Raw genomic sequence first — 12,952 nt, 5'->3', positions numbered from 1 at the left:
GTTAAGACTTCCTAAGATGATCAGGAAATAGACAATTGGGGCACACATGTATATCTCTTGCTTTGTCTCTCTTAAATCTTCAAGTATGCAATTGATCAGACAGACATTTTTACACCTTTGTAATAATATATTATTATAGCCTATACATAATATTCTTTGCACTGTTCTATGTAATGACAAAAATACTTTAAAACCTATCCTATACCTTCAAGTAAGTGATTATATAATATATGGAAATAGAGGAGAACTAGAAAAATATTGTATTTTCTCATTTTTTTCTATACCAACACCTATACCTTAAATATGTATACACAGAATATTTCTCTCTGTATATATATATATATATATATATATATATATATATATATATACCAAATATTTGTATTGAAGCAAAGTAAGAAAACTTGAACTTTAAACTTTTAAATTCATGATTTGTCAGTGTTCTTTGGATGCTTAGGTAAAAGGACTTGAGAGAATATGATTACTACTGAACTTTATTGCATTTATTATATCTCTTAGAAACCTATCCTCACAGAAGAGTGAGCCATAACCAATCNGATGAAAAGACTGTAAAGACTGGAGAATATTCAAAGAAGAAAATAAGAGATCACCAATTTGGTGAACATAAGACTGCCTCTACGTTTAGTGACACCCCTTTGCTTCTGAACAAAGCCATTGCACATCTGCTCCTCCTGGTACTCTCTGTCCTTCCACTGTGAATACTGCTCCAGATACTAACACTGATAACAGTACTTCAAATACGTACTCTCTGACTACTGTCTTAAACACTTACATCATAGACGGTGCTCCAAGAAACATGGCTGACAATAATGCAGACACTAACACAACTGACAGAATCACTAGTTCTTCTGGTCATGCAGCAATCATTTCTACCTCAAATGCAGGCTTTTACACTGACATCAATAATAGTATTATAGGCCCTTCCATAAGTAATTACAATCAAGTCACATCTGATGAAACTCAGGAACCACCAGATACTAAGAGTATTCCAAGCTGTACTTCTGAGAATTCTTGCAACACTTTCATCTCAACTAATGATGGCCTCAGACCTTCTGATGCTTCCAGCATTTCTGAAAACGATCATGGAGAGACAGAGGCTAACATGGGAGCTGGAGGCAATAAGCAGATGTTAGGTGAAAACCAAAAGAAGAGTCAGTCATCAAATGCATCACTGAAAGGTAAACGCAGGAACCCCATTCTGTTGCCAATGAGGGTACAAGCCAAATAATTTGGACTCACAGTGCATTTTAAATAAATTTCTATTATACATAATTACCTATTTATATGTGTATGTGAACAAGGGAGATCAGAGGGAATCTTATGGGAATTTGTTTTCTCCTTTCAAAGATGCAGGTAACCGTCTCAAACTCAGGTTATAGCACATGGTAAAAAGAACCTTTACTCTTCATGTCACCTTGCCAGCCACGTCAAAACATTAGAGTGCCATTCTCTGCTTCTGTTTCCCCTTCACATCCACTTTTTCTAATTTATTTTTAATGTATTATTAACTGACAATATAATAAGCCTAAACTTATAAAATGAAATGAGACATTTTGATACACATTTATATATGGAATATATAAATATAATTTGGAATTAGAAAATGAAGATAACTAACTTCCATTATCTTACATAATTATAGATTAGGATTGGTTTTCTCATTTCTTTTTTTTAATGTTGAAACATATGAAAATGTATGTCCACTGTATTGAAATATACCTTATAATGACTAAGTGATCCTGCTGTATAATTACTGGAAAAACCTATTCCTTCTATATGAATTTTATTTCCTTTGATCAGCAAGTCTACCCTGGTTCTATTTCCTGATTATTATGCTTTTTTCAACTTTACCAAATTCAACATACAAGTGACGTCATGACATTTAATATATATGTTCACTGGGTTTTGATTCATATGTTTTAATATAAATTTAATTGGCTCTTAGTAGATTTCACAGTGATGATATATTTGATGTCTGATCAAACTCTTTTCTCTTGACTTTCCAAGAATATTACTTTTGTTTGAGGTGGTTTTTCTTGCTTTTAGAACACAATACAGAGAACGGAACACAGCCATGTTGTTTTGCCATTGGAAAACCTGTGGTATGTAACAAAAGTGAAGATTCCATGCTCTTTGATTTTTTTCCATCTAAACCCTCCAAAATCATTCCGATTTTTAAAGCATTTACTGTGTTGATATTTTCATAATCTTCTGTAGCAATGCAATAAGATCCAATGTACCATCATTAAAGATATGAGTGGTGGCTAATTAGTTAATCATCATATTTAAGCACCTAATATGAGAATTGGATCTAGTATGAAACAGTTAAAGAAAAGTTTGCATTTAAAAGTAGAGATTATGACTTTTAAGTATACTGCTTGCATTTTCTTCATTTAGGTTTCTAATATTCAAACACGATCTGCTACTGTTTCATGGACTCTGAAGAGTAATAAAAAATATGATATTAATTCTATGTCATTTGAATTGGCACTGTACACCAGTGATGAAAATGGAATCTATGAAAACATTTATACGTAAGTGTTTTTAATTATCTTGCATTATTCAATTCAAACATATAATATAAACATATGGTCCCTGTGCCCTAACTTGTACCTAGGATAAATTCCTCATTTTCTCCTAAATTCTTTTTAACAGGAGTAGGTTTCTAGTAGTAACTTAGCAAGGCAATCCACAAAGCTCATTAAAATCAGAGTATGTTATTCATATATCTGCTCATCAGCCAGCCAGTGGTGGTGCTCACCTTTAAAGCCAGCACTCAGGAGATACAGGCAGTCTGATCTCTGAGATCAAAGCCAGCCTGGTCTATAGAGTGAGGGCCATGACAGCCAGGGCCTCACTAAGGGAAACCATGCCTTGAAAAATATGGATAGAAGGATGGATGGATGGATGGATGGATGGATGGATGGATGGATGGATGCATGGATACGAATTTATTTTTGATAATTTTTCTTTTTATTCAGAGACTTGATGTGGAAATGTAAATTTATGTAAAGTTTTATTTCTTTGATAATTAGTACTTAAAGTTGTGCAATCTAATAATCCCAGCCAAAAATCCTCTGTACTGTGTAGCAGAGATGGGGATATGCAAAATTGGCTTGCATGGAAATCTTTTTCTGCTATGTCATGTATTTTATGAGCACTACTACCTTAAAAGAATAAACAAGTTAGCTCTCAGCATTGGGAGGAGAAGGAGGGTGAAGAGTAGGAGCGACAGCAAAAGGAGAAGACTGCCTATTTGCTTCCACCTCTGATTACCCTTTGCTTTTGAGAAGCCTTTGATTAAAAGTATCAATACCTTCCATTTTAAAGATTTCTTTTTAGGATCTAGAGCTAGAAGGAATTCCATGCTCTTTGCTCAGGAAGACATAGCTGTGGCAATATAATCCCTCTGTTCATGTGACAGACAGAATCTCACCCAGAAAGTCCCTCTTAAACTGAATGAGTGAATTGTGTGAGACATGCTGTTCTTCAAAGCTCTTTTGAGTGAGGAACTTAAGACCAAAATGATACTATTTTGGTTAAATAAATATAGTACTAAAATACAAATTGGCTTCTTTGAATGAGTAGTATCATTGTTGGAGTATGGTATAAATATATAGTGAATGAAGGGACAAGACAAACTCAGAACTTCCTGGTGGCTGCTTTCCTGATGACTACATTGTTCAGCTCCTTCAGCTTCCTCTTAGTGCAGGTGTACAGATGAGCAGTTGAGTGGATTTGCAGCTGTGTACCCCTAGCCTCTGAACTTGAGCCTTGCAGACCTAGAGCAGCTCTGTGGCGTGTCCACTAGATGGTGTGATGGTGAAAAACATATAACTCCCAGATCATACCATCCCTCAAAACCTTGATATGCTCCTCAATGGAGGCTGCAGCCTACTAAGAAAATTATTTTGATCACATATAAAGTGGTTTAAAGTGATTGAATCTTTCAGAATTGTGGTTCTTTATCAGTAATTATGAGACTAAAACTTTGCTTTTAAATGTGTGTAAGATCCCATATGAACAAAGTTTATCTTCACAGTGGCGATGGCGTTACTGTGGTCCTACATGATCTACAACCTAGCATGGTCTACTTTTTAAGGTAAGGACTCTGTCTGACGCATCCAACCACCAGCCTGTAGCTAGCAGAAACTTCTTAATCTATATAGGTTTAGTACTTAGAATTGCTATAGGGAGTCTAGCTATTTGCTGGCAAAGCCCCTTGAATACTCATGTAAGCAACCATAGTTTAAGCTCAAGAGGCTAGAAAAGAAAAAGGAAAAAAATGATGAAAATAGAAAGCAGGTGACTAGTTTGGGAGATAAAGAGGATCAGGGAGCATGGGAAGTGAACAAAAGAGTTTTATGGGGAACAAAAGATGGTCATATATGAGGATGCCATAATGAAAGATGTTACTGTGTATACTCAACATGTGCTAACAAAAGAACAACAAAGAATATGTCTAGAAATACAAACTTGTAACTTGGGACCTGAATGCACCAATTTCTATTCCCCTTTCAGAGTAACAATCATAAGAGATGCAGAACACAGAAGTGTGTCTGAAGTGGTTAGCTTCACAACACCAGGCTGTGAACCAGACCCTCCTCTTGCACCCACACTGATCAGCAGAACCAAGAACAGCCTGAGTTTACAATGGAAAGTAAGGATTTGACTGACAAAAGAATCTCAATGTGATTTTCAAACACTGTCCTGTTTCCTCAATTTTAACCATAAATGATGCATGTTTCATCTAAGTTATTTCTCCATCACATCTCTTCACAATGGTCTTTCCATTCAGTATAAGAGATCATGCCAAGTGACTTGAGAAATATCAATATACTTTGGATCATTAATAAAAAGCTAACTGCCCATTTCTAGCACTCATGTTTTGGTGTCAATCATCTCAGTTACAAATAACACTATGTCTCTGGTTCCTTAGGTATCCATTTTAACTTCCTTTTATGCAGTCTGGAAACATGAGATATATGACTGGGGTGTGTCTTGGAGACTGAAAATGAGTGTTTTAAACTTAACTTCCAATTGCCATAAAAACAAATATCCCTACANAAATTTTTGCAGTACAAATTCAACACACTTTAAATGCTAAAAGCATGGTCACTGTGTGTGCAGGATATATATGTGCTACATAAATATAAACCATCATAATTTTATCATTCTGATCTTTGCAGGGTTCCAATGAAAATGGATCTAAAATAAGCAGCTTTCTTTTGGAATGGGATGAGGTATGCATATTTATTATTAATAATAGATTTTTTTTCATGTAATAAAATTTGGTTACTGTTTCCTTTCTTCCGACTCCAGATACCTATACCCCAAAACCTCCCCTATACAAATCCACCCTATCTTTTTCTCTGTAGAAAACAAGTCTCTCAGAAAACATGGAAGAAAAAAATAATACAATATGATATGACTACAAAGAAAGAAACCTGAAAGGACAAAACAAACAAATGAACAGAGAATAGAACCAATGATACAACACAAGGAAGACATGTAGACACAGATACACACACTTTCGTACACACCAACATCTCATAAAGACACAAACCCAGAAAACAAAATATAAGCAAAAGACCTGTAGGGTTTTTTTAAATGACACGCAACACAAATTGTGTCTTACAAATACACAAACACACACACACAAAAAAAAAAACTTCAGAATTACAATTGAGTTCATTCTGTGTTGGCTAACCACTGCTGGGCAGAAGGTCCACCCTCTACTGTGGTTTATACACCCAGTGAGACCCCATTGGAGGAAACTAACTTTTTTGCTCGCGGTTAACACTCTGGGTTAGGGTCCACTTACCTTGCTCAGTGCTGAGAACCCATCTTGCTTAGACCTGGTACAAAGCAATTTAAAAAAAAAAAAAAAAAGCACCTGATTGGGAATGGTTAATGCTATGGTGAACGTGTGTTAAGTGTGGTAAATGTGGTATTTTTCAATATGGTAATATTTTGTGTGCACTGTCTAGGGTAAAGGTGAAGACTTCAAAAGTTGTTACAGTGGACGCCTGAAACAGCACAAGCTCTTTAAACTGAGCCCTTCGACAATGTATTCCTTCAGATTAGCGGCCAAAAATGACTTTGGCTGCAGGTACACTGAATTATTTGCACCACTGGAAAATCTATACTGCCACCAATCCTGAAATTAATGCTTTCATTTCAACTTATTCTTTCAGTAATTTCAGTGAAACAGCAGTCTTCTATACATCAGGAAAAACACCTCCAGCACCACTGCCACCTAAATTGAAAGAAGCAGGAATCTATAGTTTGTCTCTAGAGTGGTGTGCCCCAACAAACCCAAACCCAAATGGCACTCTTACTTATGTGCTAGAGATGGAGGAAGAAAACTTTGTAAGTCTTATTTTCTCTTTTTTTTTTTTTTTTGGACCATAAGCTTAACCTCATATTTCAGCACCTTCTTATATTTATTTCTCACTTGGAAAAAAGCCCACCCTTGAGTACCAGTGTTCAGAATGGAAGCAATGCAGAGCCATTGTTCGGCAGGTCGGCATAGGCCTCCTTATCCCAAAACTAGCTGAATGCAAGAGCTCCACACTCTACCCAATGTCTATACAAAGAAGACAGTTAGCATCTTCAACTCCAAGCCTGTTCTAGGTGACTCTCTGTGGCCACACATACTTTTAAGAACCTTCAAAGGAATTCTCAAACTGTGTCCTCTCTTCATCTAGTTTCCTCATGAGGGTTAGCAACTACTTCATTCCTCTCTGAACTTCCAAATCTGTGTCAAAGAGATAGTCAATTTAAAAAGCAGCTATAAGTTACTCTATCCATGTTACCAAAATTTAAATTCATTAAATATCATTAAGATGAGTTCCAGTTTGTAACTAATAAGTACTTACGNCCATTTCTGCTATCTTATTACATCTTGAAAAAATNANCTTTTGAAAAGAGAANNNATCTCCNAATTTTNTTGAAAATAGATTTTTCTCTCATAGAATACAACACACCTGCACCAGTTTGCCCTCCTCCACTATCCCACTCCTCCAACCTGCCCTCCCCCCTGATACACACACCCCTTTCCATCAGAAAAGGGCAGGCAGCCGGGCGTGGTGGCGCACGCCTTTAATCCCAGCACTCGGGAGGCAGAGGCAGGCAGATTTTTGAGTGAGTTCCAGGACAGCCAAGGCTACACAGAGAAACCCTGTCTCGAAAAAAAACAAAAAAAGAAAAAAAAAGAAAAGGGCAGGCCTCCCAGGCATATCACCTGAACATGGCATATCAAATTGCAATAACACTAGACACAAACACGCCTATCAACCCTGGAGAAAGAAACCCAACAAGAGGAAAAGGATCCCAAGACCAGGCAAAAAGCCAGAGACAATGCCCAGTCCCACTGTTAGGAGTCTCACAGAACACCAAGCTAACAAACCTCATAACACAGATGCCGAGGACCTGATGCAGACCACTTTGGGGTTCAAACCCATTCAGGTAGATAGAAAACTGAAGGAACACATTGAATCTAGGCTTTCTCGTAAATCTTTGTCCTCCAATTTCAGGGAATAGGTTTTAAACCTACATATGATGGAGAAGACCTCACCTGCACCATAAGAAATCTTCAGAGAAATACTACATACAAGTTTCGGGTATGTGGCATGACTTATGAGGTGGTAATTTCTCTTGAAATGAAAATTTCCTTGGCAGTTAATTCTTAGAAATCCTCGTGTGGCTGGCTCTCTACACATTACTAAACAACACATTGATTTCCATTGATTAACAAAGTATCTCATTTATACAAACAGATTTTTGCCTGCAATCTGGATGGAAGGAGTAAACCCAGTGGAGAAGTAAAATATACTACTCTTCCAGCTAGGCCTGGATGTCCTAAAAAGCCATATGTAGTGGGAATGATTCATGCACGCCAAGTGACAATTGGATGGGGTAAATAAGGCTTCTCTGTTGAAACTTTCCCCTCTCCATACTTGTATTTACTGCTCAGGAGAAATCTGCCTGCAATTTCACTAAGCAAAATATTCTCATTTGAATATGAACCATTCTGAAAGTCTAAAAATTGTTGAATTTCATATGGATCTATGAATAATAACCTTCTACCAAGTAAAATGTATTTATAGCCAACATGAGGACCATAGTTAGAATTTGTATGAAAGATGAATGTCAGCTTAGCCAGAAATTATATTTACATGAATTTACTATCTATAAAACAGGTAAATGATAATTATTCCATGTATACTTATTTAGTCTCTTCATAAGAACTTTGAAATGCTATCTAAATGCTTGATAGCTGATATCACAAGTATGTAGTTTGCATTATGTTTAGAGAATATTAGTATAGAGATGTCAATATAACCATGTGACATGATTATAATTTTCTGTGAAAAGTATAATTTATGAGATAAAATTTTAGTGGAAACTTGTGCATTCCAAAAACACACTTTAAAAAAGAATAGCTTAAACTTTCTTTCTATTTTTAGACTTACCCAAAGACAACGGTGGAATGAACATTTCAAGTTACAGCCTAGAAGTTTGTGAAAATTCAGATGGTGGTAAGGCAACACAAATTTTAAAAGATTTTATTTTGAAATAAACTTACACTCATCTAGAAATTACTAAAAAATTCTACAGAGTTCCTCTGTAAAACTTGCACTTGGCTTCACAAAAAAGCAGTGTCTCATGCAGACATAGTACAATTGCCAGAACCAGAAAATCTGGATCAATACACACCTATAAACCAAAACCTACAACACACTTGGATTCCTTTGGATTTCAATAAGAGACTATTATTGACTGGTCACCTACAGTTTCTGATTAATTCTACTGGAAATGAACTTATTTAACAACCATAAAAATATTATCGGATTGGGGATGGGGATATGGCTCAGATGTTAAGAGTACTGACTGCTTGCTCTTCCAGAAGTCATGTGTTCAATTCCCAACATACACATGGTTGCTCACAACCATTTGTAAAGGGGTCTGATAGCCACTTCTGGTGAATCTGAAGAGAGCAAAAGTGTACTCAGGTACATCAAATGAATAAATAAATCTTTAAAACAACATTTTGGATCAAGTTATATCCCAAAATGGTTGTCTCTTAACATACATAAAATATGTGGATTGCATATATGCTTTATATCATGCATACATTAACTCTTATGGTGGCCAATAAAATTTATACATGATTTACAAAGACAATGAACCAAATTTCTCTTCTTCCTTCAGCGAATCTCTGGAAAATGATCTACAATGGCACTCAACAGGAATTTCTGTATGATGACCTCCAACCAGCCACCACATATAAACTGAGAGTCTTTTGCACTTCACCTGCAGGCCAAAGCCGTGTAAGAAAACAGAATAGGAAAAGTTCTCCAATTGAGAATTGAAATAAACTGTTAGATTACTAAATGTTTTCTGAAGCTCATCTTGAATTTAGTATAGTAGTGAAATACTTTGTATTTCTCTTAGCCTTCAGATGTATTGACAATTCAGACGCCTACTCTTCCTCCCGAGTCTTGCTGTTCACAGCCCTTACGTGGTAAAACCAAGGGCAAGGATGCCAACCTTCCTGGTAAGTAAAGCTTCCTTATGTGATTCACAATTGTCCCTAAACTTCCCGTCTTGTGACTTTTGCCTGGTGTGCATGTATTAATATTAGCAAGTACCATTTTCTTTTAGAACAGAAATGAATAAAGGTTAACAAACGAATCCTTGGTAATTGATAACCAACTTTTTAATGTCTAAGTCAAATTGAGAAGTTAATGGATACAATGAGCTTTTGAGTGTCTAAGCAAGTTAAAAGAGTTGTCCTAACTCACTGTATAGTATGAAGTATTGTTTTAAAGAAACATCTCTAAAAACTAGGGACTTGGTGTGGAGCCAAATGATGCAGTGTGTGGTTAGTATTCACAACTCACAGGGTTACATCCCTACTACCAAGGTAAATTTGAGCAGGGAAGGGAATCTGAGTGCATTTTACATGTTTTGTAGACAATCGTTCTGTTAATGGGAAGCTGGAAGCACTTGTGCGTGACAAAAAAGCAAAAGATCCTCATCAGAACAGAAAGGTGTACAGCTCTGAAAAGAAACGTGCAGTAAGTAAACTAATTCACCAAGAACCTATAGTTTCTGGATGAAAACATAAAACACAAGTAGAAAAGTTATACTATTCAGGTGAGGAGGGATCAGGAGAGATGTGATGTAAACAGAGGAAAGAGACAGTAGGACATTCCTGGCCCTAGACTAACTACTAGGCCAGCCCAAAGAGACACTATTCAATTCCTCAGGGTGACAAAGTCTTTGCCTGTTAGATGCACTTGGCAGAGAATGGTAGCATCCCATTAAGAAAATATGAATGCTTCACAGAGGAGAGGGAAAAGACTGTCATTAATGATGGTGTTGGCCTTTGGTATAAGGAAACCATCATCTCCAAATCTAGGAGATGGGGTGAATCATGATATAGGTAGGTAGCTATAGAGAGTCATGATAGATGATCACTGCAGTGTTCCAGGCTGAGGATTAGACCCTGGCAAGTGAACTGAGCTCTGCCTGCTTAAGAAGGAGGAAGTTTGCCTCTTCCACTCACTGAGAATGGAAGCAGTTGAGATTCTCATGCTATCTCCTCAACAATGGGAATCAAACAAGTGGGGGGGGTCTTTGAGGGATCTACCCTCAATCAAACAATCCAGTGTTCCAGGAATGGAGGTAGAATTGAGCTGGTGAGAAACTTTAAGGGACTCATCTACTGTCTCTGAGTAATGGTGAGGTGCGTGTTTGTGTCACAAGAAGGGTATGGTCTGCAGCTAGGAGCAGAGCGTCAGGGATACTGAAGGGAACAAACTGTCCAGAGACTGCAGGGTAGAGAAAACTGATGTGACAAGACTGGAGGCAAAAGGACGAAATAGAGGAGAGGACAGGAAAAAACAACTTAGTAAAGGATAGATTGAAGGCTATGACGCAGAGCAGGAACAGCCATTGCCTGAAGGTAGAGACATAAGACTCCAGCTCAGATATTTTCCACAGGCTGGGGGTAATCAGAGCAGTTGGGCTAGAATGCCTAAGGCCTGGTTGCTAGCACTGAAGAGGTAAAGGTGAGAAGCACTTGGGAAAGGAAGCTCCCTTGAAATCTAACAGAGTGAAGGGAGGTTTTGAGGGTGCTGTGGGGCATGGGGGCATTCAGTGTGAGAGACCAGGGTTCATCTGCACTAAAACAAATAGACAGAAATCACTAATTTCTGCAGGAAAACAGCATTACTTTCACAATCACAGAACAATTTTACATATGTAAGTGCATAAAAAAAGAAATGAGCTTAGTCCTCAAAAATCACAAAGAACTAAACCTCAGCCTGGGTGATATAAAGAAACTTACTCTCTATATGAAAACCACTTAGAAATGCCCAGTCCCAAACAGATTCACTGGAGAATTCTACAAACGATTTAAAGATAAATTAACAGTGAGTTTACATCTTCCTTCCCAGAAAATAGAAACTAAAATAAAACCAGAAACCAAGCCAAGCAAAATGTCGTGTACATGGAGTCTCAGGTACTCAAGGTTGAAATGCTAGGATTCCTTACATTCACAGGCTTTGGTCCAACCCGGGCAACATAACAAGAATGTCTGTCTTAAAAATAAGTGAATGAAGAAAGAAAGAAAGAGAGAGAGAGAGAGAGAGAGAGAGAGAGAGAGAGAGAGAGGGAGAATGATGGAGGAAGGGAGGGAGAAAGGTTGGACAGTTAGCTCACCTGTTAAGATCATTGACTGCCATTCCAGAGGACCTGCATTCAATTCCCAGCCTTCACACAGCAGCTCAAAACAGTCTGTAACTCTAGTACTACAAGATCTTACACAGTCATACTGATACACATGCACCCAAAACACCAATGTACATAAACAGAAATTAATGGACTCCTTCTAAATATAAATAAATAGATTAAATTTATAAACAAGAAAAAATATTTAAAAACAATCTTGTAAAAAAACTAGAGGAAATATTTATGACTTGTCTCTAAGAAAACACTTGATAGCAAAACCACCGCCCACAAAACTGAGTTATTTGGTTAATTTGATTTACACAAAGCTTAAAACGTCTACTTCTCTACCCTCTAAACAGAATGAAAGTAAACTTAAAGGCTGAAAGATAATATTTGCAATACATATAACTTGCAAAGAAATAGCACCTAAAACATATAAAGACCTCTAAAATTCAACAGTGGATTGAAACATGTCACTTAGGAAATGGTTAGGATTAGTGACTGAAGATAATATACAGAGGGCAAATAAGCACATGAAAAGATGTTCAGCAGCATTGACTATTAGGGAAATGCACAATGAAATGCCTTTCCGTATCTTACAGAGTGCCTAAGCTAAGGAGTAATGGTAACACCAAGTGCTGTCACAGACATGAGGAAACTGATCATTCACGCATTACTGATGAGAGCTGTAACCCTTCCTGAAAAGAACACAGCAGCATCTTATGTTTATTTGTAGGACACAAAAACTAAAATAGCTCAAATATCTATCAATAAGTGAGTGGTTTAATAAACAGTGATACATCTGTACTGTGACATAGTGTTCAGTAATGAAAGTAAACAAAATATTAAGATATACGATAGCTGAAAGTCTCCAGGGAATTGCAGTAACTGCAAAATGAGCCTGCATCAAAGTTTATCTCTTGCATTATTCAATTTATGTAATATTCTGAAAATGCTGGAATTGTAGTAATGATGGCGAGCAATTAGTGATTTCCAGAGGTTAGAAGATGGACAGTGTAGGAAGAGACTGGCTATAAGAGAAAGCCCTGCAGTGGTGGCGCACACCTTTAATCCCAGCACTTGGGAGACAGAGGCATGCAGATTTCTAAGTTCGAAGCCAGCCTGGTCTACAGAGTGAGTTCCAGGACAGCCAGGACTATACAGAGAATCCCTGTCTCAAAAAAAAAAA

General features: G+C 37.1%; 1 protein-coding gene across 1 annotated transcript in view; it reads left to right on the top strand.

Annotated features, from left to right (window-relative positions):
• Positions 1 to 527: 527 nt before the first annotated feature.
• LOC110286333 (fibronectin type III domain containing protein 3C1-like) overlaps positions 528 to 12,952 on the top strand; it is a 17,631-nt gene continuing 5,206 nt past the window's right edge. The window contains exons 1-15 of the mRNA XM_021152738.1: positions 528 to 1,199; positions 2,068 to 2,123; positions 2,419 to 2,555; positions 4,064 to 4,123; positions 4,543 to 4,681; positions 5,211 to 5,264; positions 6,012 to 6,133; positions 6,219 to 6,393; positions 7,560 to 7,646; positions 7,803 to 7,941; positions 8,493 to 8,564; positions 9,238 to 9,356; positions 9,481 to 9,583; positions 10,003 to 10,106; positions 10,378 to 10,474. Of these exons, the coding sequence (XP_021008397.1) occupies positions 818 to 1,199; positions 2,068 to 2,123; positions 2,419 to 2,555; positions 4,064 to 4,123; positions 4,543 to 4,681; positions 5,211 to 5,264; positions 6,012 to 6,133; positions 6,219 to 6,393; positions 7,560 to 7,646; positions 7,803 to 7,941; positions 8,493 to 8,564; positions 9,238 to 9,356; positions 9,481 to 9,583; positions 10,003 to 10,106; positions 10,378 to 10,474 (1,846 nt within the window). The 5' untranslated portion in view covers positions 528 to 817. The remainder of the gene's footprint in view (positions 1,200 to 2,067; positions 2,124 to 2,418; positions 2,556 to 4,063; positions 4,124 to 4,542; positions 4,682 to 5,210; positions 5,265 to 6,011; positions 6,134 to 6,218; positions 6,394 to 7,559; positions 7,647 to 7,802; positions 7,942 to 8,492; positions 8,565 to 9,237; positions 9,357 to 9,480; positions 9,584 to 10,002; positions 10,107 to 10,377; positions 10,475 to 12,952) is intronic.

This window comes from Mus caroli, chromosome X (assembly GCF_900094665.2).
Source record: "Mus caroli chromosome X, CAROLI_EIJ_v1.1, whole genome shotgun sequence".
NCBI classification, from domain to species: Eukaryota; Metazoa; Chordata; class Mammalia; order Rodentia; family Muridae; genus Mus; species Mus caroli.
This window is presented reverse-complemented; position numbering and strand designations above follow the sequence as displayed.